The sequence below is a fragment of the Ascidiella aspersa genome, chromosome 3 (genome assembly GCF_963924565.1).
Source record: "Ascidiella aspersa chromosome 3, kaAscAspe10.2, whole genome shotgun sequence".
Classification (NCBI taxonomy): Eukaryota; Metazoa; Chordata; class Ascidiacea; order Phlebobranchia; family Ascidiidae; genus Ascidiella; species Ascidiella aspersa.
Window position 1 is genome coordinate 865,268 of NC_139449.1, and position 24,621 is coordinate 889,888.

Here is a 24,621-nt window from a genome sequence, read left to right on the forward strand (position 1 = left end):
ACAAAGCGCACCAACACGGACAACAAAAAACAAAAAGATTATTTCCGAATTTTCCTAAAAATTTTACAGGTTAAGAAACGTTGTTTTAAAGGGCCGCGTTAAGTTTTAGCGAATTAAAAGGCTTAATTAACAGACTGGAAAATTCGAGAAACCATGGATTATTTAAGAAAGGGACATCCCTAAAAACCTCTCCCAAACTACTTGCCCCTAACCAACCTGCTCCCGTATTTAATCCATTTGCGTTTTGCAGTTACTTAAAAGTAAACTATAGTTAAATAAATTTCGACAACGCACGAGATATAAAAGTTAGGCTATAGCCGGCTGGGGATAAAAAAGCCTCATTTGAACCAACTTACTATATTGTGGCCAGGAAAAATAATTTATCAACATTCTCATTTTTATCGGACAATTTATCTTTCGGAAATGCTTTTCGTTTAGTTAAACTGAACTAGCAAAATCTAATTGAATGTTTGAGCATTTTGTTTACCTTTCAACGTAATAATCTTACGTCATAACCCAGACTGTTACGTCATAATTAGACTATACAATAACAGAGATCATAACTGACATCAATTTACACGAGAAGGCTTTATTTCGCGCGATCTCCCAAGAAAATACATTTTTTACAAAACAATGTACATAATGTTTGTACACTAGGTGGCAGCAACGTTCCAAAAAGCAGCCGAGGTGTTATGACGTCATAATAGCTTCACGCTTCAGTGAGTCGAACCTGGTAGAAGTTTCGCGACAACTTTCCCGCCTTTTTCGTCTGAATCGTTGTGATTTGGCTTACAAGCCCTAAACAAAAATGAGTGTTTCGTCACAATGGTTTGTTATCATCAGACAGACGCAAGATTAGAACAACATTAACCGAATAAAACACAGTTCGGAAAAAAATTAAAATATAACACCTAATAGTTGTAATATCGTCTTTCTAAAGGTACAAGTCCTGAATCCGTCGGGATAAGACCTACATCACTAACTCCCCTGTTAATTTCAACCCTTTTTCTAAACCCATCCATTAGCCACCAATAATCCCAAAGAGGGTGAAATAAATTCGGGCTAAAACATTAAACACCTGAACGGTCAAAATAACGCCTGAAACTGCAGGAAGAGGGGGGTGGGGCGATCGGGGGCCACCGGTCTGGCATCGGCCGTTTAGGTGCCGACGTTCAGGCGACCTAGTTTGAATGGCGCCGCTGCTTTGGTACTGGATTTTTAGTCCTGTTAGGGATCATTGGTGGGTAATGGGTGGGGTTAGAAATTGAGGTTAAAATTATTAGGGGAGTTAGTGATGTACTTAATGGTGATCGGGTTTAGGACTTATTCCGATTTATAAGTTGTTCCAACTGTTAAGTCTTTTGGTCTCATCCTTAACAGTGTTTTATTCCGACGTTAATGTTGATTCTTATTTCGGGTCTAATGGCTGGAGTCCAATAAAACAACCAGAAGTAGATCGACAAATGAGGTCGTTACTTACCGTGCGACTTTCCCATCAGCCAGTGGTTGGTTTGTCTCGCCATGTCCCTCGAAACATTCTCATCTTCCCACTTACCAAGCCACGTGCGCACTCGAGCGTGAAGCTGCTCTGACACTAGAGGGTGCGCCTGAGCAAACATTAAACATTTTTTTAAAACGGGGGATGAAACTTTTTTATAGAGGATATTTTGACAAATTTGCAGTGATACAATTTTCGATTTTGCATTTAGTTTTTTTAACTCGATCATTATAACTTATATATTTTATTGGAAGGTGCATTTTGCTGTTTTTTTTTTTAATTGTCTGTTTTTTTTTAATTGTCTGGATTCTTAGGATAGCAACAAAGCTTTGTTAAAAGTGAAGCAAAGTTTTCTAATCTAAGCACAATTTTTGTATTACTCTTTAAAACAAGTGGAATACTTAAGAAATATCATTAGACATTTTTAAAGAATTTTTTGAATAGATAAATCACGGTTTGACCAACGGTGCTTCTTGTCTTACATTTTATTACCAACTTTTAAAAACATTTTCAATTTTATGCAAAGTTTCGTCCGTTTAAAAAAACTGGACGAACAAGAAATAAACTTATACTAATCAAATTTACAATAAATCCCAAAGATATGAATGCACAATTTTTAATTTACCGCCTAATGATTCTATTTACAACTAGCCCCATATTTTTTTCATATTAAATATATTTCGCAAAACAGCGGAGCTAAGTTAAAATTATATGTTTATTATAGTGTTTTAAGAAAAAAAAACGTGACAAAATAAAAACCCTTTTTTACTGAAGAAATTGACCAAGATTGGAATTGTTGGACGTAAATACACCAAAAAATTACTTTGGGAAAAACAGAGGTTTTTTTGAAACGTTTTCAATAAGCACAATTGAAGATCTGCAAAGACTTAGTGGCAATAGGCAGTTTCCGTACACCACACCAATCAGGAAAACACAAATCCTAAGACTTGAGAGTTCCTTTGAAGTCTTATAACTAGGAAAAATTCCTGTTGTGTCAAGTAAAAATTATTCTACGAACAGGGGTACTTTCCCTAGTACCCACCTTCCTAGCTGCGCTGAAGCACCCCAGTCTGTAGGTGAAGTCCCCTGACCCGGGCACAAAGGTCAACTTGTACGATCCTGTCTGTATCTTGCTCTCCAGACATCCACGAACCACGAGGCTCTGGTCCTCGTCTTCGGAATTCTTCGCGCATCTTCGCAGATGGTTCGCGTTTCTGGTTGGGAGGAAGGGACTTTGCTTATAGAGCTTATGCAGAGTAAAAGTTGGTCAACTATGGACGCGTTTTACTTCTGGCGTTAGCGTCTGGCGCAAAACGCTAGCGTCGTCCAGATCACACATAAAGCGTTGCCAGCGTTAACGGCAAATTTTCTCGCTTCTAACCGAAAGCGTCAAAGTTGAAATATTCAACTTCCGCAACGGAAATCAGTTTTTTAAACGTTTTACGTTAACGCCAGACGCGTCTAGTGCGAATTGCGAAGTAAAGAGCAGTTTGAATAAATTAGACCAAGTTAGGAAAACTATTAGACATTAAAATAATCCGGAAACTTATGGGTAGTGCGTTTTTAGGGTTTTAGGGAATTCTTTTCATCAAATTTATTCAACATTGTTTTAAATATAGGCCACTGTCTCATTTCAGCCGAGAAGTATTTATTAGTTGTTCTTTGTTAAAAGGTCATTGTAGGGTTTTATTAATTTATCAGCGGCCACCAAAGGTAAAACTTGAAACATGCTATAAATATTGAGCACAAGCAAACATGGCTTGGTAACGTTAGCTTGACGTACCTTAGTTTTTTCTATTTTAAATTCTTACTAAACAACTTTCTGGTTTCTCGGACGGAGTCGTTTCACGAAATACCACGAATCGGAATAAAACACGAAGCATGGGACATCCATAAACTACAATCGCGTTGGTTTCGCCATAAAGTCTTCGCTGACCTCTGTAGGAAAACGGGTTTTTCCCCAAGTCGCTCCTTCATCTGTCTGGTGACGTCAGCATCGTCGGAAGTGACGTAATTGTCGAGATATTCGCTCCAAGTTGCGACTTCCATGAGATCGAGCGATCCGTCCTTGTCGGTGTCAAGCAACTCAATGTCGACGTGGAGATGATTCAGTTTCTGTGAATCGTATCATATGATCGTGAGAACACATCACATGATCGTGAGAACACATCACATGATCGTGAGAACACATCATATGATCGTGAGAACACATCGTATGATCGTGAGAGAAATTCATATGATCATGAGAACATAATAATATGATCGTGAGAGAAATTCATATGATCATGAGAACATAATCATATGATCGTGAGAGAAATTCATATGATCATGAGAACATAATCATATGATCGTGAGAGAAATTCATATGATCGTGAGAACAAAATGAATGTGTAAAGGGAGTTAAGCACTAAAGTCGAACTAAACACGGAGACTATCACTATTTAAACCGGTCTTGTTAGTGGCTGAGAAATGGGAAAAGCCACCAAAGCGACTCACAAAAGGAAAAAAAAAATAAATAAATATACTCTCCTCAAATAAAAGTTAAGATTAGTAACCTTTCCGATGGTGAAGTTTGGGCAATGTATAATTGCGAGCAAAATTTTAGGAAAAACAAAAACATGCAAATCAATTTAAAAACTTTTAAAGATTCGAACACTTTGTGGCAAACTTGTGATAAAATCGTGTCTAAAAAGTAAAACGTTTATAAAGTTAAAAGTTCTAAGAGCAAATAACGCCACAAAGCACGGATAAAAAGATCACTGCTCTCCTCAAACAAAAGTTGTGACTTCCAACCTGTCCAATGGTGAACTTGAAGCAGTTTTCTCCCCTTGAAAGGTGCTCAGCCTTGCGTTGGTAAGCTGCCTCAGCATTGGAACGTACTGCTTGTGAGGCCAGAAGTCCCCCTGTGGCCTGGTTGCTCGCCTCAGCGTGGTACAAGTCCAGCAGGTGAACGCACGCCTCGTCCTGCACTATGTGCTGCAACTGTTGAAAGTTGAGGAATGTTAAAGTTTAATGATCAGGTAAAACATGGGCATCTATTAACAGATTTAAGTAATGTTAACTTTACTGATAAGTGACAACTCTTTCAGTGTTGCAAACAACTCCTAAGTCCACGTTAAGTCATTCTGAACTGACTTAAGTCAAACAATAGGTCTCAGTAAGCCATTTTGAATTAACTTAAGTCCCAGTTAAGTCATTGCGTTTCAGTAATGTCAAAGTACTATGTGCTGCAACTGTTGACGATTAGGTGAGTGTTGGAAAATTCAAGTTTAATATTCAGGTAAAATACGAACATTTATTCACAGATGTTTAAGTTGGTGAAACAAGAAATTATGCAAGTCTTATCCTGTACTTTGGAGCATAATGGTTGGAGGTTGTAGTAAGACGTAATAAGAATATCAAATACAGAAGTAGCCAGCATTTTGAACGTTTCGAATAACTCTTTATTTATTTTCAACATTATCCTGTACTGTTTGTTGCAACAGTGAAGTAAGGCAAGGGTTTCTTAAACTTATTTCATATTTATAACAACTGTGTTCAAAAGCCCTTATGAAGCTGCTTTTTGACCAACGCATTTTTTTGAACATAAAGGAGAGATCGGCGCCATCTTGTCGCATTTTAGGTTCGACGCTGACGAACTACATCGATATATGCCGAATAATACAAAGTAGGTTAAAGTTTGGCACCAATACTATTGTGTTGGGAGACATGTATGTCGCAGTTTGTACAATAGAAAGCGAACTACATCGATATATGCCGAATAATACAAAGTAGGTTGGGTATGGTCTGGTGCCCCTGAATATTGCCCTCCTACCTACAAATAACTAACAAAATAGTTGAACAATAGAACAATGAAGGTGGGGCAAGTATTTTGTCACGTTTCAATATTGTGATCATAGTTTTCAGTCGGCTTTTCAGCATTCAGTGGCTGTGTTTGAGGTATTTTACTTTTAACAAGCTTTCGTACAACCTTGTTTCATCAGGTCAGAGTTAAGGTTTAGGAAAAAAGTTGTAATTTAAAAACGCGTTTAGTGTGACAATAAACTTTTGCCACAATAAAGTTAGAACGCACAACAAACTTCGCAAAATTACTGCCCTAACATACTTCTATTCATTTACTGTCTATGGTACAGTGGTTCCCAATAGAGGCGTGTACGGACCCTCTAGGGGTCCATTAGAAGGTGCCAGGAGGTCCGCAAGTTGTTATGGAGGTCGTTATCGTGGGTGAGATTCTAAACTGCTATTACCTTGTTTAGGCGGATGGAACTTTTAAAATTAGGCAAGATGATACAGATAAGTGGAAATTTAAAAGACTTAACTGAGAAAAACATATTGAAGAGTATTTTGTAAAAAAAAACGCTTTACAAAAAAGTTCACATGTTTGCAAATTCCTGCCTTATTCCAACAAATCGGTGACTAAAAAGACGTTAAAATTTAGGCAAGATGCATAGACAGAGTTTTATAAGCCTGTGTTTTAATTTCTAGGCTGGGCTGTTTGTAACTTCTCGGCCAATGTTTGTAGTGATAGTTGTTTAGAACCAACATTGGCGTTTTAAATTAGGGGCCATCAAACTACATCCCATGGCGAAGTACAGTTGCAATTTTGTTGAATTTTATTAAACCTGATTTTGATGAAATTTACGACAAATTGTTAAAGCTCACGTTAGTTTTTGTTGCATATAGTTATTTATATTTACCCCAATGTTTGACAATAATAAGTAAATTTTTATATCCAGTCGGCTGTTGTTAATCTAGTCACGAAGAGACCTTTACATGAACGATGTTGGAAAACGTTTAACATTTCGAGCAAAAGGTCGTTTGTCACCTCCGGTTAGTGCTCCACTATGTACTACCCTTCTCGCAAAATGGCCGAGAGTTCGTGAAATTCGAACCAAGAGTGTTTTGAGCGCTTGGCTAAAATGTTCTTTGATATACTTCATGTGGGAATGACATATTTTACTAAGGGGGGATTGCTCTTAAAGACATTTAAGCTAACTAACAAGAAGAGGAGTCTGATACTTTTCTGAGTTCGGCAAGATTCCGATTTCAACTGCTTTTATACAAGTGACGTTCTCTTTTATTCATATTATTATTGTTATTACTCTCTTATTATCGTGGCCTTGGTTACGACGCCGTGGCCTTGGTTACGACGCCGTGGCCTTGGTTACGACGCCGTGGCCTTGGTTACGACGCCGTGGCCTTGGTTACGACGCCGTGGCCTTGGTTACGACGCCGTGGCCTTGGTTACGACGCCGTAGCCTTGGTTACGACGCCGTGGCCTTGGTTACGACGCCGTGGCCTTGGTTACGACGCCGTAGCCTTGGTTACGACGCCGTAGCCTTGGTTACGACGCCGTGGCCTTTCTAGCCAGCCCTGAGCTTCGTTCCTTTCGCTATAACCCAACCACAGTTCCATGACTTTGTTAGGTTAGTTTTAAGTTGTCCGTAAGCTTGTCAGATTATCAAAGGAGTCCGTGACTAAACGAGGTTGGGAACCACTGGTCTGATAGAAAATTAAGCACAGTTTGATGATAGAATACTGATATCAATGTTGGTAAATTAGTTTTTTCCTTCTTGATTTTGTAACAATTGCTTTTTAAACAGTCATCTAAAAACAGTAGTGAGACATAACGAAAAAATGTCAAATAACTTACTAGAAACAGTAAAACTGCAGCAACCTTCTATAAATGAAGTTCAAGGACAAAACGAAGAGCAACCTTCTATAAAAGGATTTCAAGACCTAACAAAACACGAAAATGACACATTGATGGTACTTCTGGGGGATTTTATCCGCAAACCCTTGCCGATGCATCATCCTGTATTTGATTTACCAGGAGTTGGACCTAACATTGGAAACTTTTTGTGTTCGCATGGAATATACAAGGTACAGATAATTTATTGCCAACTTAATCTATTGTTTTTTAATACAAACGAGGAGGATTTTTCGGAGTTTCTTTGGTTGATTATTTATTTCTTTTAATTTACTGGAAGCATGTAAATCTAATCTTGGAAAAGATTGGACAAATGTTCAAGCACTTATTTTTCAATCTTTAAGGTTTAACCATGATTACACCAAACTATTTATGAAAAATTGCGACTGCATAGTGCATAGGCCTAAAGACATTCGACTTTATTGTAAGATAAAAAATTCCCATCTCTGAATTCTCATGAGCGCACCGCATTTATAATTTATTGCATTTTAGACATCCGAACTTTTTGGATACATGCACACTTACTTGTATCCAATACTTTTCTTGTCAAGACTACCCGGTTACGAGCCTAGATTCGAACGTTGGCTGGAATATACATTTGGGGCACTCAATGGTTGGAAAGACAACTGTGGTCAATGGCTAGCCCCAAATGCTGTTAAAGATCCTAAGTAGACTTGTATAATTTCGGGATTTCTACAATAAACCTGATATTTAATTGTCTTATTCATATGCGAGTGCGATGGTTAGATTAAGTCAGTAAAAAGTTATAACCATACGAATAAGGCAGCATAACCGTAGGAAGATTAGAAATAATGAAGTAAGTATTTTTAGACAATTGGAAGGCCAGTTCCAAAGACAGCAATTTAATAAGATTTGGAACAAAATCTAACCGACATTTTAATCTTCAAAACAATTTCAAGGTCAAAAATTTGACTTTTAAACAGACTTTATGCGTTAAACATACAATTTTGGCTGTCAGATTCACTATTTATCATTCATACATAACAATGTAAACTCACAATTTTACTTTAAGCATTTAATTTTGACCTAAAAAACATACAATTTTACCCTTGAACTCACAATTTAACCTTCAATAAAACCATTTTTAAATTCACAAGTTTAACATTCAAATATTAAGTTTTAACTCTTCAAACACAAACTTTACCCTTCAGTTTAAATTAACTATTTTAAAAACTCATACATACAATGTAAACTCACGAAATAACCATATAATTGGGTCATTCCATTCCTACTGGTACAGTGGTGGCACCCTATGTCATAGATTTTTTTTAAATTTTATTTGCAGAATCTCCCTGCAATTCTATGAAAAGTGATACCAATTTTACCGAAATTGGTCAAGTACTTTTTGAGATATCAGCGACTGAAAATTGGCCCTTTTTAGGCTTTTTCATGATCACTCATGCATAAAATTTAACTGAAAATTTTGTTTGACCTATTGTGAAGGTGTTTTAAATGGTAACTTAAAAATTCCAATGCATATCAGTTCTCCGAAGTAAGCAGATTCTAAAAAGATATATTGTTGTTTGTTTTTGTATCACTACAGGCCACCAAGTGGCTAGTTTCACACATGACTATTTGTGATCAGTCATGCATGACAAAACTTTGAACGGTTATAGCGAAAAATACTCTACTTCGATTTTTCTGCAACTTTTCTTAAATGAAAGGTAATTTTGTTGGCTTTCTACCCTCCAAATATGAAGTGGGATATTTAAGTAGAAATTACAAAATTTCATTGCTTTGTAATAGTTTGCGAAAAAGCTTTATGTCGCACTATTATAATGTATAATTATGAAATGTGATTGTCTGGTGCTTCCAGGAAGTCAAAAAAACTTATAGAAGTCTGCTGGTACAGCAATGCACACTAGAAGCCAATACATAGACCAATAATTTTAATCAATGTATGGCGAAAATTGCCAATAATTTTAATGATTTGCGACTGAAAACTTTATGCACAATCAGCGCACAATACTACTTATACTAACAGAGGAGGATTCTATACGATGACAAAGAGAAAGATACTATACGATGTTAAGTACAAGTATATATGTATATTGGAAGACACCTCATATTCAAGTAACAGACTACCAAGAGCTTAAATCTTTCGCAATGTTATTACAAAGCACCGCCCTTCCTTCAGTTACACAATAATAACTGCACCGTATGTTCCAAGTAACCCTTATTATTAAGTAATAACTAATAATACATCTAAAGATCTATCACTTATTAAGGTTGAAAATTTGATGGAAATAAACTTTGGTTTGATTATAAATCATGACTGAAACTAGCTGCAATTCACTCTGCTTCAAGTTACAAAAACTTATAAAGATGTGTGAGACCAGTCACACCACTTTTCCAAAAACAGGCTTCCATCAGACTTGGAGATTTGGCATTGTCCTCTTGATGTTAACAAAACATGACATGCAATCTGGCACAAAACATGGCCAATGGAAAAAATATTGGTCTTGCCTTTGAGGCCAGTAATATGATTGAGCAGGTCTTTTTGGATGCATGCAGTAACAACTTGACATATATACCATCATCTTTAGCAATAGAGACTATGCAGCCTATGTACCAGTCATGCTCATATATAAACTTGTGAAACATAAGCAACAGGAGAAAGCATTGGCGTTTAAGGTGGTGTAGTTCTTTTACAAATTTTAGATTGCGCAGCAAATTCAAGGTCACAACTTGTCCTTATGTTGTATAACTCCTTCATTCAGTGGTTCAAATAGTGGAGTATAGTACCTTTTAAAGTCGGTCCAGACTAAAACCTATCTTGCAAATGGGAAGAAACTGATTTCATGTCCTTCGGAATCACTTTAAAACTAATAGTTGAAAAAGTTTGGCAACAAAAACACATATTACTGGCCTCAAAAGCAGGACCAATACTTTTTTCCATTTGGTCATGTTTTGTGCCACATTGCATGTCATGTTTTGTTAACATTAAGAGGACAATACCACATCTCCAAGTCTGATGGAAGCCTGATTTTAAAAAAGTGGTGTGACTGGTCCCACACATCTTTATAAGTTTTTGTAACTTGAGGGAGTATGAATTGCAGCTAGTTTCTGTCCTGATTTGAAATCTCAACCTTAATGAGTGTTAGATCTTTAGATGTATTATTAATTAGAACTTAGTAATAATGGCTGTTTAGAACATACTGTACAGTTAATATTGTGAACTCAGGGGTCGGAAACCTGAGTTATGTATGGTTCTTTTGGTAAGGCCATATGGCTCTTTTGATAAAAGAATCTTGCTTGCAGATAAATGTAAGCTATCATTTCTCAGCATGATCTGAATAAAATTGCAAGCAAGCACAACCGCTTTCCTAACTCTATATTTTCTTTTTATTACTCATAGTAGCAAATTTTTTTCCTTCTTCTAGCGAATCTCTTTATATTCGAAAGGCCCAATTCTTTTAACCGAACTCCGTAATCAAATTTGTGCAAACCTAACTAATTAAATTTAATGCACATTATGTTCTGTCCTTAAAATGAGAACAAAAATAAATGGCCTTGTACAATTTACTAGTTTTTGCCAACATATAGCTAGATGTTTGTCGCTCTCATGAAAACACAAAAGAATATTTGACTATGATGGCTCCCTTAGTTAAAAAGGTTCCTGCCCCTGGTGTAACTGAATGAGGGGCAGTGCTTTGCAATAACATTGTTAAAGATTTAAGCTCTTGGTAGTCTGTTACTTGAATATGAGATGTCTTCCAATATACATATATACTTGTACTTAACATCGTATAGTATCTTTCTCTTTGTCATCGTATAGAATCCTCCTCTGTGTTAGTATAAGTAGTATTGTGCGCTGACTGTGCATAAAGTTTTCAGTCGCAAAACATTACAATTAATAGCAATTTTGCCATACATTGATTAAAATTATTGGTCTATGTATTGGCTTCTAGTGTGCATTGCTGTTCCTTGCAGACTTCTATAAGTTTTTTGACATCTTGGAAGCACTAGACATTCACATTTCATAATTATACATTATAATAGTGCGTCATAAAGCTTTTTCGCAATCTATTACAAAACAATGAAATTTTGTAATTTCTACTCAAATATCCCACTTCATATTTGGAAGCTAGAAAGCCAACAAAATTACCTTTCATTTAAGCTAAGCTGCAGAAAAATTGAAGTAGAGTATTTTTCGCTATAAGCGATCAAAGTTTTGTCATGCATGACTGATCACAAATAGTTATGTGTGAAACTAGCCACTTGGTGACCTGTAGTGATACAAAAACAAACAACAATATATTTTTTTAGAATCTGCTTACTTTGAAGAACTGATATGCATTGGAATTTTTTAGTTACCATTTAAAACACCTTCATAATAGGTCAAACAAAATTTGCACTTAAATTTTACGCATGAGCGATCACGAAAAAGCCTAAAAAGGGCCAATTTTCAGTCGCTGATATCTCAAAAAGTACTTGACCAATTTCGGTAAAATTGGTATCACTTTTCATAGAATTGCAGGGAGATTATACATATAAAATTTTAAAAAAATCTATGACATAGGGTGCCACCACTGTACCAGTAGCAATGGAATGACCCAATTTTAACCTAAATAACCTACCATATCGGCCGTGAAATTTATAATTATAATGTTCATACAACAACTTTAACACTAAAACATGCGGCGTTTTTTGCCTTAAAACACACAATATTAAACCAAACAAGTACGTTTTGTGCCCCTTACTCACCTGTCTAACGATGTTCTGCACCAGCTTGTCCATAGTGAACGCGTGGTAAGCATGAATTGTGAACATCTCGCGTAATGTGTCCTCATACTGGCCACTATCCACATTACCATCCAACAAGTTGCGAACCATATCAAGGAACGAAGGGTAGTATTCCTCAGGCTCAATCTCGTCTGAAAGACGTCATCAAAGCATGTATGACGTCACGCAGTAAGTCAGGGGTGACATTTAGGGTTGTGTGACGTTTTATCGCAAAGGTGTCTCAGCTCATTACACAATTAGCGTGAATAAACAAATAGGTACGGCAAATCAACAAACAATTTTTTCCCCAAACTGGCGTAATTTTTACATCTAATTTTCTAGAAAACCGTTTGTTAAGTTTTTATATAGCACACATAGTACTGAGCACTAAGCATGACCGATACTCGATATTTTATTACGATAACCGATAATTTGGGCAAGCAGTAATGAGATCAGACCCAATACGACATTACCACGGTTATATTAACAGTATAAATGTGAATTTTAATATTTAAAGGCAATTTTACCGGGTTATTAAACCAACAATTTATTTTAGTTAACCAATTGTCAACCTACTGGTTGTTTTACTAAAATAAGGAATCACTAAAATTCGAAAATCTTGGCTGGAATTATATTAATTTGCACCGATACAACACAAGTATCGGACGAGTAGCGATACTTGACATCGGGTATCGGCTCCGATCCGATATTATCGGGCATATCCATTAAAATCAACAGTAATATGACGTCACTAAACAATACGTAGTGTTGGATAAGAATCGCACTGTAGTGTGCTAAGTTGCTATCCGAATTATAGCAGAGGAGCAACATAGTAAATGAACACAGTCGATAAACCAAGAATTATAATTATCACAAATGGGCGTTAGCTTTTTGAAATATTACGTTTATTACTTCACAAGATAAACAGAGATAAAGGCATGCATGGAGTAGTTAATGTGGTTTTACAAAAATTGAGGTCCATATTAACAAAGTGATCCATTACATAACAAGATGAAATATTTAGCGTCACTTAAACTTGGGCATCAGTTTAACCTCTGTGTGAAACTGTGAGTTTAACACCTAAAACAGATAATGGCCCTGCTGTAGAATCCTACCACTTCTTCTTCCGGGGGGTATATTGCTGACAATATTTGGGTTAAGGTGAAAGCCAGAGTTTGGGTTTTTTTTGTTTTTGGTTTTAGTAATATTATTATATTTATTCTGACTTATTTCTTTCTTTCTTGCAATTTCAACTTTAACAACTCGTTTTAAGTGGTAGGATTCTAGATAAGCGTCGAAATAACCCCTCTTACTGGAGTGACCCTTTAAAACAAACAACCCCAGCTTGTAAAGACCCCTTACTGGAGTGACCCTTCAAACAAACAAACCCAGCTTGTAAAGACCCTCTTACTGGAGTGACCCTTTAAAACAAACAACCCCAGCTTGTAAAGAACCCTTACTGGAGTGACCCTTCAAACAAACAAACCCAGCTTGTAAAGACCCTCTTACTGGAGTGACCCTTTAAAACAAACAACCCCAGCTTGTAAAGACCCCTTACTGGAGTGACCCTTCAAACAAACAACCCCAGCTTGTAAAGACCCCTTACTTGAGTGACGCAGTTGGAGCATCTCAGCAACCGCCTCTCCTCTCTTACTCTTCCGCTCCTTCAATTCCTCCCCAGCCAACATCTCACAACGTCTGCGTTGAAGGTTAAAAGTCAACACGTGGTCAAGGTCATATATTTGGCCAACACGTGGCCTTGGGTCAAGGTCATTTATTGAGTAACTACAGGTGTCAAGTTCATTTATTTAATAGAATAACTTAGCTTAGGTAAAGGTGATTTGTATAGTAGAATAAATGTCCTTCGGTCAAGGTCATATATTTAGCAGGTGTTTTGCGCCCTGTTGTGGATGAATTGAGCAACAAATTAAGGAGGTCACATATTAAGCAAACATTGAGTAAGAAGCTGGATGATAAAAATCAAAATTACATCACCACGAACTGTATATTATATACAAACATGAGAGGTAAACTTAATCATTACGTGAATATGTAAGTTTGTCCGATGTGGCAACCAGTCATGGTATGTAAGCTAAATATTAATTAATTAAACCTTACGGAAATTTAAACTTAAAGTTATTTATCCAAACTGTTTGACTAGTTAAGTCATACACCCACAACATGCAACGTATACATAAGTCATAAAACCTTGCGATAATTCATCACAGAGCAATTCAGCACACTCACAAGTTTATTACCTGGACATGAGAAGCAATCTCTCGCAGAGAATAAAGTGGAGACGAAAGAAGAGATAAAAGTTGTTGTTACCCAGGAACAAGTGATATCGACCATCCTTAAAGAAAATATATAATACCAACTTCATGGAGGTTTCATTTTGTTAAAAACGAATAACGAAATACAGCAGAATACTTAATTTGGGAGGATTTTAATGTTTTAAAATTTTTCTGTTGTAGTTCAGTAAATGTCAAAAAGTATAACACCAACTTCATGAAGTTTGATTTCGTTTAAGAAGGAATACTGTACAGTAAAATAAGTTATGCTAAAATATTTAAATTTAGGATTAATTCAATGTTTTCAATTTGCTGTTGTTGTTCACCAAAAATAAAAAAAAATATTTTAAACTTATTAACAAAGTGGGGACTAAGTTTTTTTTATGTAAATTTTTGTAAAAATTACCTTACTAATATTAACAATAACTTATTTTAACACTACCTGTATATATTTTGCTGACAAAAATCACGAAACTTTTAAAAGTTTTTTTTTAACAGTAACAAGATAATATAATTTTGTTTTCTCGTATAACTTTTATTTTTCTCGAGTAGTTAGTTAATACAGTTTTAAAAGTTTTTTTTCATTTATTAACAAGATTAATACCGGGTTATCGTCCATCGGTGTTTCCCCGGTGATTTTTCGCGCTTGTTTTCCGCTCGCCGGTTTTTCCTGTTTTTCCCCTTCAGTGTCCTCTGCGGGTGACAACAAAATTACGGAAACGAAAAGAAAAACAACAAAAAGTCGGAAAAACGCATTTACAAAACTGTAATAGTAATTAAACACGGGGTTTATGGCTGAAGATATCATTTTAAAAGTAGTGATACATACAAAAAAGCAAAATAAGTTTCGCGTAAAGAAATAAGGCAATGTTGTTTTGCAATTGTATGATTAATATAGACAAAAAATGCAATTTTGGGACGTGTCCCTACTAAATTGAAAGAAGTTTAGGGGGAAATAAAAATGTGTGGGGGGGGGGGGGGTATAGCCTGGTGGACCTGCAATGCAAAAATAAGCCAGAAAATAACAACAAATTACCAGTGGCCCACAAATAAGTGCGTAAATTCTGCCCGCGGCCCACAGTATGCCGACCCCTGCTTAGAGGGGTTTCTTAACCAGGGGAATCCCCAAGGGGTACAAGAACTGTTCCAAGGGGGTGCGGGGATGTTGAATCAGACACAGAAAATATGTTATTCTCATTTATTTCTTGCTAAGTTAAATGTAAAACTAACCCACATTTTTGTATTGTGTCACTGTGTTGTCAGTTACTTGAATAAAAATAAAATTACAATGGTTTTTGTTATTTAATCAATTGTAGAAGGGGGTGCGAGAATTGTTTGGTTATTTGAAAGGGGCGCAGAAAGTAAAAGGTTTTAAGAATCACGTGCTTACAGGGTTATTCAATTCTAGTTTCAAGCCACGTTTAAATATTAACCGTCGTTGTTGCTTGCTATCGCATCATACCGTAGCGAACCGAAATATATCGTACCATATAGTAACGTGAAACATATGTACACACATTGTTTCTCGACTCGTTCCCTTCTGAGCCTGCATAGCTCAGTCGGTAGAGCGACGGTCCCGGCTTGACCGGAGGTCGTGAGTTCGAACCTCACTGCAGGCTAGTTGTTTTTCTAGTCTGCTCTGCTTGCATCATTGATCGACAGATTCGGTGAGTCTGCAATGGCTTTTCGGTGTACATATAGTAACGTATTACTATTTATAGGTTAATTTAACTTAATTCTTACCGTCATCATCATCGTCTTCGTCATCACTAGGTTGGTTTCCACGGGGAGCGAAGTAAAGGTCGGGCAGAACTTGGTGCATTACTTGCCGCACCTTCTGCTTGTCATCCTTGTTGATCCCTAAGCACAAATAACACAAGGATAGCTTCATATCGAACACATTAAGGGCGAACCCATAACACTCAATCATATCTTCCAGATAATGAAGGAATAGGCAATGTTAACGGTTAGGAACACAATAAGCAGGCTTACAATATTCCAATGGGCAATAAAAATATTATTTATCTTTACAACTTACATTTTTCAGCCTATCAGTTTGGAAATTTGGTACTGCGCGTGCGCACGTCAGCCTCTGGTAGATTTACGTAGTCTTACTGGAGTCTCCAGCCCGGCCCAAGCAAAATAAACTGACTTCGTCGATTTAACTAGCACGTATCTATGTTTGCTTTTTACCTGAAAACCGTTACTTAAATTGTATCCGTTAGCAAACTTCGCCCTTCGCATAAGTAAAGTCGTGGTAAAAAGGCTGGGCATTTTCGGCCCATGTCTGTTTTTGCTGGCAGAAACAAGTTAAGGCAAAGTTTCGGAGTATGTATTTGTCTTTAAGGACCACCTTTAAAGAGCTGTTTAGGTGGAATTCTGGTTAATGGTTTGAAACACAGTAAGCAAATTTAACATCCACCTGACTCACAATATAAGGAAAAATAACAACATTCCATCATATCTTCACGGTAATGAAATGATATTGCAAAGCAATCTTGCTGTTTTGAAATACAATACAGGGGTTTTCTTAGTAATTTCAATAAAAATAATAAAGCCATAATATCGGAAAATTGGACATCTACAACGAAAAGTATTGTAGCAAAATTCTGCCGAACATTTCTCATACATCGCCTTCTTTTCCTGTTTTTTTTTCGTTTTTTTTTTTTCTTTTTCAGTTTAAATACACGTTTTTTCTTATTAATTTTAATACAATACTAAAGGCATTATAACGTTCGATAAAATCGACATTTCGCTCTGTACAGACGTTTTGGCAATGCCTCATGCCATCCAAAGTGAAAATTGAAAATCTTCCCTTGACATTATTGGTCTTATGTTCTAATTGTCAAAATGACTGATATGCCCACTTCATCAAATATCATGTTTTTTTTTATTTCTTTTAATTTTTTATTTAAATTAAGAAGAAATTAAGTAGCTTTTCCCTAACTTATAAATAGAAGGTTACCGCTCTGTCGTTTGGCGTGGTGAATTATAAGAGAGGCGGCGTATTATAAGATTAAGTAGAACTCGTTAACATGATCATTAACCAGAATATATAAACCTAAAAGTTTAAAGGAGTCCGGATTTTCAAGGGGAAAATGTTTTATGGCACTGCCACGACATAATAAATAAAACATGAAAATCGAAATACAGCATTTTTTTTAATTAGGCAGCTAATTTTAGAGGTTATACCGCTTTGTCTTTTAGCGTGGTGGATTATTAGGGAGGCAGCATCGTCCATTATGCCCTTGTCCTCATATTCCAAGGTCATGTGGTGAAGCGCTCCATTGTTCTCCGTAGATTCTTGACGCTAATGAAAAAAGACATTTAAAGGTGATCAAATATGTCGTATGAACTTAATTTTTCTTACAGCGATGTACAGTTTTAAAAAATTAGAAAAAAGGGTATATAGCTATATATTGAATATATATATTCAAAAATTAGAAAAACATATATATAGTTAATTAAAATTATTCAAAAAAACTAAAAAGAGGTTAAAAAAGATGACCAAGGGATGAACAAACTCCACCTCGTCGTAGGCTGTTTCTATCTCGTTGAGCAGACTCTTGCTTCTGATGAACCTTGTGTCGTTTGCTTTGAAGCCGATTCCCTGGTGGTCGAGCGACTTGAGGTAATACTTCTCACACTGCGACCTCCAAACCTTGTTGAACTGGAGTTGGGCTTCACGCCATTCATCGTCCTTAAGCTTAAGTCTGGTGGAAAATAATAAAAACTGTAAAAAATTGAACATTTTTTTAACAAAATGCAACAAAAAATGGATAAATATGCTGTAACAAAAATGTTAAGAAAAATTAACGTCATAAAGACGGTAAAATGTTTTTTTAGCTTTAAATTATTCTTAAAGGTTTAAATTATTATTTTGAAGTCTGGTCAAAATAATAAAAATCGAAAACTGCAACGAAAATGTGATTGATTATTATACTTTAGGCAAAAAACGTGAAACAACTACAAAAAAATTGTGCTTTTTTAATTATAAAAATCTTGCATACGCAATAAATAGATAAACAGAAACGGTAAAATGTTTTAATTTTTAATTATTTTGAAATGTATAGGAGTCACAAAATATCTGTCAGTGGACTTAAAAATACCTTTGAATTAATAATAGTTTTTGGCAAAACCATAAATTAATTTTGTACTAAATTCAAATCACATTAGAAAATTCAAAATTTTGCTTTAATTTTTAAATTAGATAATACAATTATATATTTAATAACACAATAAACAGATTTTGTCGCAATTTTAATAAAAATAAGAAAATCCGAGTCTACTTCAATAATAAACCGTGCTATGACGTCACCTTTTTAGCACGAGGGGTACAGCTACCCCCGGGTTTTTCTTGAGTCCTTCGATCATGTCGGGTGCTTTATCGCCGTATATTCGGTGGATGGCTTTACGTTGAGTGACCTGTGAGTGCGAGATGGTCAAGTTGTTTGTTGTTATTTATTTTGGAACTTGGTGGAATAAGACTTAACAGAAACAGTAATCCTACATAGAGTTTAAAGAATTTCATAATAAATCATAGATATTTTGCAAGTTAAAACTTTCAAAACAGTAATCTTACAAATATTTAAAATAGAAATAATTTGATAAAAATCTATATCTTTACAAAAAAATTTTGTCCAAACAATCACAAAATGTTTAAAACTAGACCTTGCCATTTTTTCAAATCAATATTGGTGAAAGTATTACAGAACTGGTTGAAATAAGTGGGCAGGTATAATTCGCAGTTATCCCTTTAAATATGATAAGATGTCCCTTTTTCTTTTAGAAGTCTCCAGATGTACAGTCAATAGGTGTGGTTAGAAGAGAAATTTAAAACAGAATTTTACATGTCGGAGCAACATATATAGGTTTAGGAACATGTTCTTGAATATTTTTTAAAACGAAACCCTAAAATTTATTTTCTGTTCGCGTGGAACAGGCTTGACAAGAATTTTCAGAGATAAGGACATAAAACAAGTAGAATTAGGAAACCTACTTTTCCCGTCCAGCTTACGCAAATATAAAACTGAAATCAAAGCTAAATACATCAAATAGGCAGTCCAACTGTTTTTTTTTTAAATTTCATTTAATTTTAAATTAGGACCATCAAATTTTTAAATGTTTTTTTCCTAAAAAAAAAATTAATTCACTTTTAAATTAACACAATCAAGTTTTTACATAATCCTTTTTCTTTAAAAACAAACATCCACTTTTAAATAAACAATACAAGGCTTTCACAGAACTTTAAATACTAAGTTCACGGAGCCCAGTCTAAGAACCAATGCTTCACTTAATCAAGTAAAACGGAAGAACAGATTGTGACATAGGTTTCACTTTAGGTGAATCCCCACCTCAGAGGTTCCGCCGAGGTAATTGTCGAGTCGGAACTTTGCCTTGTCGTCATCCGACATACGTGACAGCTTCTTGTTTACGGCTTCGAGCGAACGGATCGCGCCCAAGTTTGTCTCGATAACAACATCAAGCTGTGGAAATAGTTGGTTTGGGTGAGTTGCTTGGGTGGGATTAATGTATAAAGCTGCTTGAGGTTTATATTGGTCACACAGTTTTATGAACAAAATTCTAAGACTTTTCTGAAAAATTTATAGATATTTAAAGACCTAAATTTGGATGAGAAAATAGTTGGTTTGGGTGAGCTGTTAGAGATGGGTGGGAATATTAATGTAGGGGCCACCAAATTTAACCTCTGGGATTTAGTAATAATTTTCGAATTTTGTGTAGTTTAATGTTACTAATATTTTAGAATATTGAGATGCACAGTTTATTATCTTTGTAAATGGCCGTATTTGTCTGATTTTAAATATGGTAATCAGGTGGCACTATATAAAGACAAATTGTATTAAAATCTCGACAAACTTTCGCACAACCGTGCTTCGTCAGGTCAAAGTATAATATATATCTACTTCTACTTTGGCCGCGGTTCGGTAGACAGAATTCTACTTTGACGTGATAAAGCACGATTGTGCGAAAGAGTCTGTTGACATTTTAATACAATTTGTCATTAGCAGTGCAACCTGACACAGTTTATTTTCTTACAGTTCAGTCAACTAACAACTGCGTTTTTTCACAAAAACAAACAACATAACAACAAACAGGCCAGATGAATGAGATGCACAGTTTATCATAAACTGCATTTTTTGTCTCCCAAAGTTTTTTAAACTCGAACAACAAAATATCAGAATAGGTAAATCCCCACCTGGTATCTCTCATCTTCACACCGATACATGTGTTCCTCAAATGGAGTCTTCCTCGATGTGACCGACTGTGAGTCTTCACTCCACGATGGGAAGGACACAAGAGTGTCGTTGAGCACTTCATGGCACAGAGCGTCGCGTCCTGTGCACCTCGGTTGTGTGAAACCGTGGGGAAGGAGTCGGTAACTTGACCCAAGTCGCTTCAAGGTTCGGTAGTCTGGAGTAAACAGTCTTAAAAATGGCTGTATTTTTTAAATTCTAAATAGAGTAATTAGATTGCACGATATAAAAACAAATTTTATTGAATTCTCGACAAGCTTTCGCACAACCGTGCTTTATCAGGTCAAAGTAGAAATGAAAACGATTAAAATGCACAACGTAAAAGCACAAGCGTTTTATGTCTTTGCGAGCATGTTGTGCATGTAGGCATGTTAAATTATCAAATAGCTAATTATCAAATAGCTTGAGAACCAAAAAACGACATTTCTTGAAAGGGTATATAAAATCATTGCGTTTAAATTTGGAGTATCATCAGAGTATGGTATTGATTAGTTATCCAAATATTGCACGCACCTATCTCCATGGCCATCCCCTCGTGTTTTTCCTTGGTCTGTTGTTGGATCACGATGTCACTTTCCATCTCGGCATAACTCACGTCCTTGTGGCCCAAAAACTTCTTCAACCACGAAAAAAGCTCCGTGAATTTCCTGCAAAATATATTTAGGCTTATTTAAGTTAATTTAAAACAATTCAGCATTTAAAGTAGTGCAGGAAACTAGTTTTTAATTTAATGTGAATTTAATGGTTAGAAATTAGAAAACAATCAAACGACCATTAAACAAGTAAAAGTTTTATGAAGAAAAACAAAAATAGTTCTTGGTGTTTTAATTTTTGTTTACTAAAATAACTTTAATGCGAACCATGTAATGCCTTTTTCAATCTGCTTTTCAAAGAAACCATTTCGCGTACAAATCCTACTCATGTTTATTAAATTCTAATAATAATTTCAGTTATTTGTGCACGAGATCACGCGATTATTGATTTTACTTGTTTAGACGTCCTGTAACGACACGACTTTGCAACTTTATCTTAAAAAATTCTGATGCATCACTTACATGAAGAAAGGCTGCACCAGTCGTATAAGCTCCTCTCTACCAACAACCTCGTTGTTATAAAGCAGGAGACATCGCAAGAAGTTGTCGTAAGCTTCCTGGCTGTGCAGTGCTCGACGAACCTAATAAACACACACAGAGCTTGTTAAATATGTACGACTTGTGCTACTTGGATATAGTTTTGACACAAATTTAAAACAATTTTTGGTATTTGAAAAAATAAAATTTTGGGGAAAAAATATAATTGGACAAACTTAGGCGCTCCATCGATTTGGTACGTAGAAAGTTCATAATAAATATAATAATAATACTTGACCCGCCCACACCCAAACGCTAACCCGCACCTTTAGTTACTTTACAAAACCCAAATAATGTGCTATATGTTGCGGTATCGTTCTTTTTGGCGTTACTTTGTATATACCAAATAGCAAAAGCCCCCAAATTGACCATGTTTTTAGTTGGGCAAATCTACTATTTTTTTATAATTATAATAGGATAAACTAAATATATTTTTTGTATTTAATTTATATAACCTTGTGTGAAATGCTGCAGTGCTTTAATATTTACAAACTAAAAATTCTTACTTTTTATATTTAACTGCTTCTAAGTTTTTAAGATTTTGTCAAATTACCAAAAAATAACACCGAGCTATACCAAAGAGCTTAGGAGAATGAAAAGTTGTACAAAAATGAAGAAAGGTGTTAAGTTTATCAGCGAAATATTTCTATAAAGGTTAATGTTAAATTACCTTGTCGAAGAAAGCGAATTCACTCAAAGATCCACATTTGGAAGCTTCTGAGATAGAAACATCCTTCAAAGATGAACTTTTGGCTCTCTACAAGGAAATTGATAATCACTGGATTACATAGAAATGAACCAATTTTTCAGTCTAAAACTAACAGTGTTAATGGAATGGTGGTAGCTTATACGTGTTCAAGGGTGCTGAGAGATTGGAGAATATTTAAGAATGTGACTTTTACTAAATTGGTGAGCCTCTAAAATGAGCAAACCCTGGCTTGCACGATTAGTTAAAGGCATTGGTTTAATTTTTAATGCTTATAATGTTTAAAATAAAATATTTTCAAACTTTTTCATGTTGTCACTTTTATTTATAAATGTGCCAGTTTAAAATTCTTGTTAAGAAGGAAATCCTAAAAATAGGAAAAAAACTGTAGAACTAGGAAAAATTTATATAATATACGTCTACTCCCCAAAAACACGTAGCAACTGATATACGTGGTTTGACATGGAGGAATTGTTTAATTGCAAAACGGGTAAATTTGCATCTGTAGGATTGCTTTTCTGTTTATTGTATGACCTAAATTTTAAGTATTAAGTATTTATTTTTGATTTTTAACCAATAAAATTTAGAGTAAAGATTTTGTGAATAATCACATACCTTTCCACTCGGCATATGTGTGGCGGGCTGGGCGACCCTCTTAACGGCTTGTTGAGCCGAGCTGCGGTGCTGTTTGCCTGATGACTGCGACGGTTGCTTCTTAACGGTCGAACCGTGGTCGTTCATTACGCTGTCACCTTTCTGTGGGTTGCTGGCCGGTGACGCAGCGAATGTGCTCGCCTGTACGCAACATTTCAACACTTTAAATTCACAGTTTTATTTTAAATAATATTAAACGTAAATTTAGTTGTTTTTTCCTTTAAAGTTTTTTCCAGGGTTATTTAATTTTTTTCAGGTCATTAATTCAAAAGTTTAGTAATCTCGACTTGTTAACCAACTATTTTGAGAAATTTCCAAAGACCTTCGTCTTTCAAGATTGATTTGTGGTTTGGTATCAGGTAAATAAGCTCCTACTGATATCATCGGACATCCCTATCAAGAATCTAACAACTCACATGAGCGAGGGATGAAGCGCTCCCTGATGAAACAGCACCACCAGCATCCGGGAGGAACTGACCAAACTCTCGAAGAAGATCCTCGTCGTTCTGGAACAACCTCGCAACCTGGATCACATTTTACTGTTTAACTCTTTTTTATAATGAACAGTAAAACAAACAGACAGAACCATGACTTAAGATCATGCTTTAATCTGCGGGTGCCTTATTTTTTTTAAACGTTAAAAATATGATTCAGGGTTGCTACCTCATTATATGAAAAAAAATGTAAAGATATTTAAAGTGTATTTATTTCAAAGAACTAGAATTGGATTGCCTGCCGTGTTTTCAACACAATATTGAAGAATTAAAAATATTGTTTTACATTGACACACACAACTTAAGCTAGGAGTAAAATAAATTTAAAGGCTTTTGGAAAACATAGGGTTTTTAAAGAACTTTTATTATACAATTAAATTAAAAGATTTTTAAGACTTTGTGGCAAACCTGTGTCAATACAGAAACTTTACAGACAGGTTTATGGTTACTCTACTGTAAAAGATTGATCCATAAAAATCAACAAATTCGTAAGTGAATTTTTCCACCCACCTGCAAAAGTTACATTAACCGTTCATAACCAACATTTTCAAATTACAAGGTAGATTACCTACTACAACACTCCATTGTGAGAGCATTGTTCACTCGGTAAAGAATTGCGCCTTTAAAATTCAGGTTAAATTTCCGTGAATATATTATATATATTTTTTAGATGAATATGTATATTTACACGAACCTGTGAGTAGACTTCAGACTCGGATAGCGAGGGAACGTAAGATCCGTTTGAGTCCTTTACGTTTCTTTGTTCCTTCTGATATTTGTGCAAAATCTCCAGGAAGGCTTTGTAAATATCCGGCTGCCCTTGGAAGCGGTTCTAAAACACAGTCACAAAAACTTACCAACAATAAAAACTATAAAACTTTTAAGTTATTTTGAACAATGTAATAAGACAACAGAAAAAAACTATTAAATTTTCTGAGTCTTGGTAAGCTATGTTCAGTATTTGGGAAATATTACTGTATGACAATAAGACCAACAGATAATAGAAAAAGAATATCAAAAAATGAAATCTAACAAAATGGAAAGACAAATAAGACGAGTGTAATACTAATATGCTTCACTTTTCTTCAATAAATTAGGCAATTTTGACATCAATGTA

General features: G+C 35.4%; 1 protein-coding gene and 1 non-coding gene across 2 annotated transcripts in view; one reads left to right on the forward strand and one right to left on the reverse strand.

The window, feature by feature from the left end:
• Positions 1-623: 623 nt before the first annotated feature.
• Positions 624-24,621, reverse strand: part of LOC146157992 (paired amphipathic helix protein Sin3a-like) — a 30,569-nt gene continuing 6,571 nt past the window's right edge. The window contains exons 9-29 of the mRNA XM_083385961.1: positions 24,199-24,336; positions 23,427-23,534; positions 22,972-23,151; positions 22,321-22,407; positions 21,576-21,694; positions 21,034-21,167; positions 20,463-20,677; positions 19,600-19,731; positions 18,564-18,670; positions 17,775-17,958; positions 17,438-17,555; positions 15,989-16,105; positions 14,850-14,938; positions 14,213-14,307; positions 13,561-13,652; positions 11,937-12,106; positions 4,292-4,480; positions 3,435-3,613; positions 2,541-2,712; positions 1,481-1,607; positions 624-798 (exon numbers count right to left, since the gene is read on the reverse strand). Coding sequence (XP_083242087.1) covers positions 710-798; positions 1,481-1,607; positions 2,541-2,712; positions 3,435-3,613; positions 4,292-4,480; positions 11,937-12,106; positions 13,561-13,652; positions 14,213-14,307; positions 14,850-14,938; positions 15,989-16,105; positions 17,438-17,555; positions 17,775-17,958; positions 18,564-18,670; positions 19,600-19,731; positions 20,463-20,677; positions 21,034-21,167; positions 21,576-21,694; positions 22,321-22,407; positions 22,972-23,151; positions 23,427-23,534; positions 24,199-24,336 — 2,841 coding nt within the window. The 3' untranslated portion in view covers positions 624-709. The remainder of the gene's footprint in view (positions 799-1,480; positions 1,608-2,540; positions 2,713-3,434; positions 3,614-4,291; positions 4,481-11,936; positions 12,107-13,560; positions 13,653-14,212; positions 14,308-14,849; positions 14,939-15,988; positions 16,106-17,437; positions 17,556-17,774; positions 17,959-18,563; positions 18,671-19,599; positions 19,732-20,462; positions 20,678-21,033; positions 21,168-21,575; positions 21,695-22,320; positions 22,408-22,971; positions 23,152-23,426; positions 23,535-24,198; positions 24,337-24,621) is intronic.
• Trnaa-ggc (transfer RNA alanine (anticodon GGC)) lies at positions 15,790-15,864 on the forward strand. The gene has a single exon. It is a non-coding gene; the product is annotated as a tRNA-Ala (tRNA).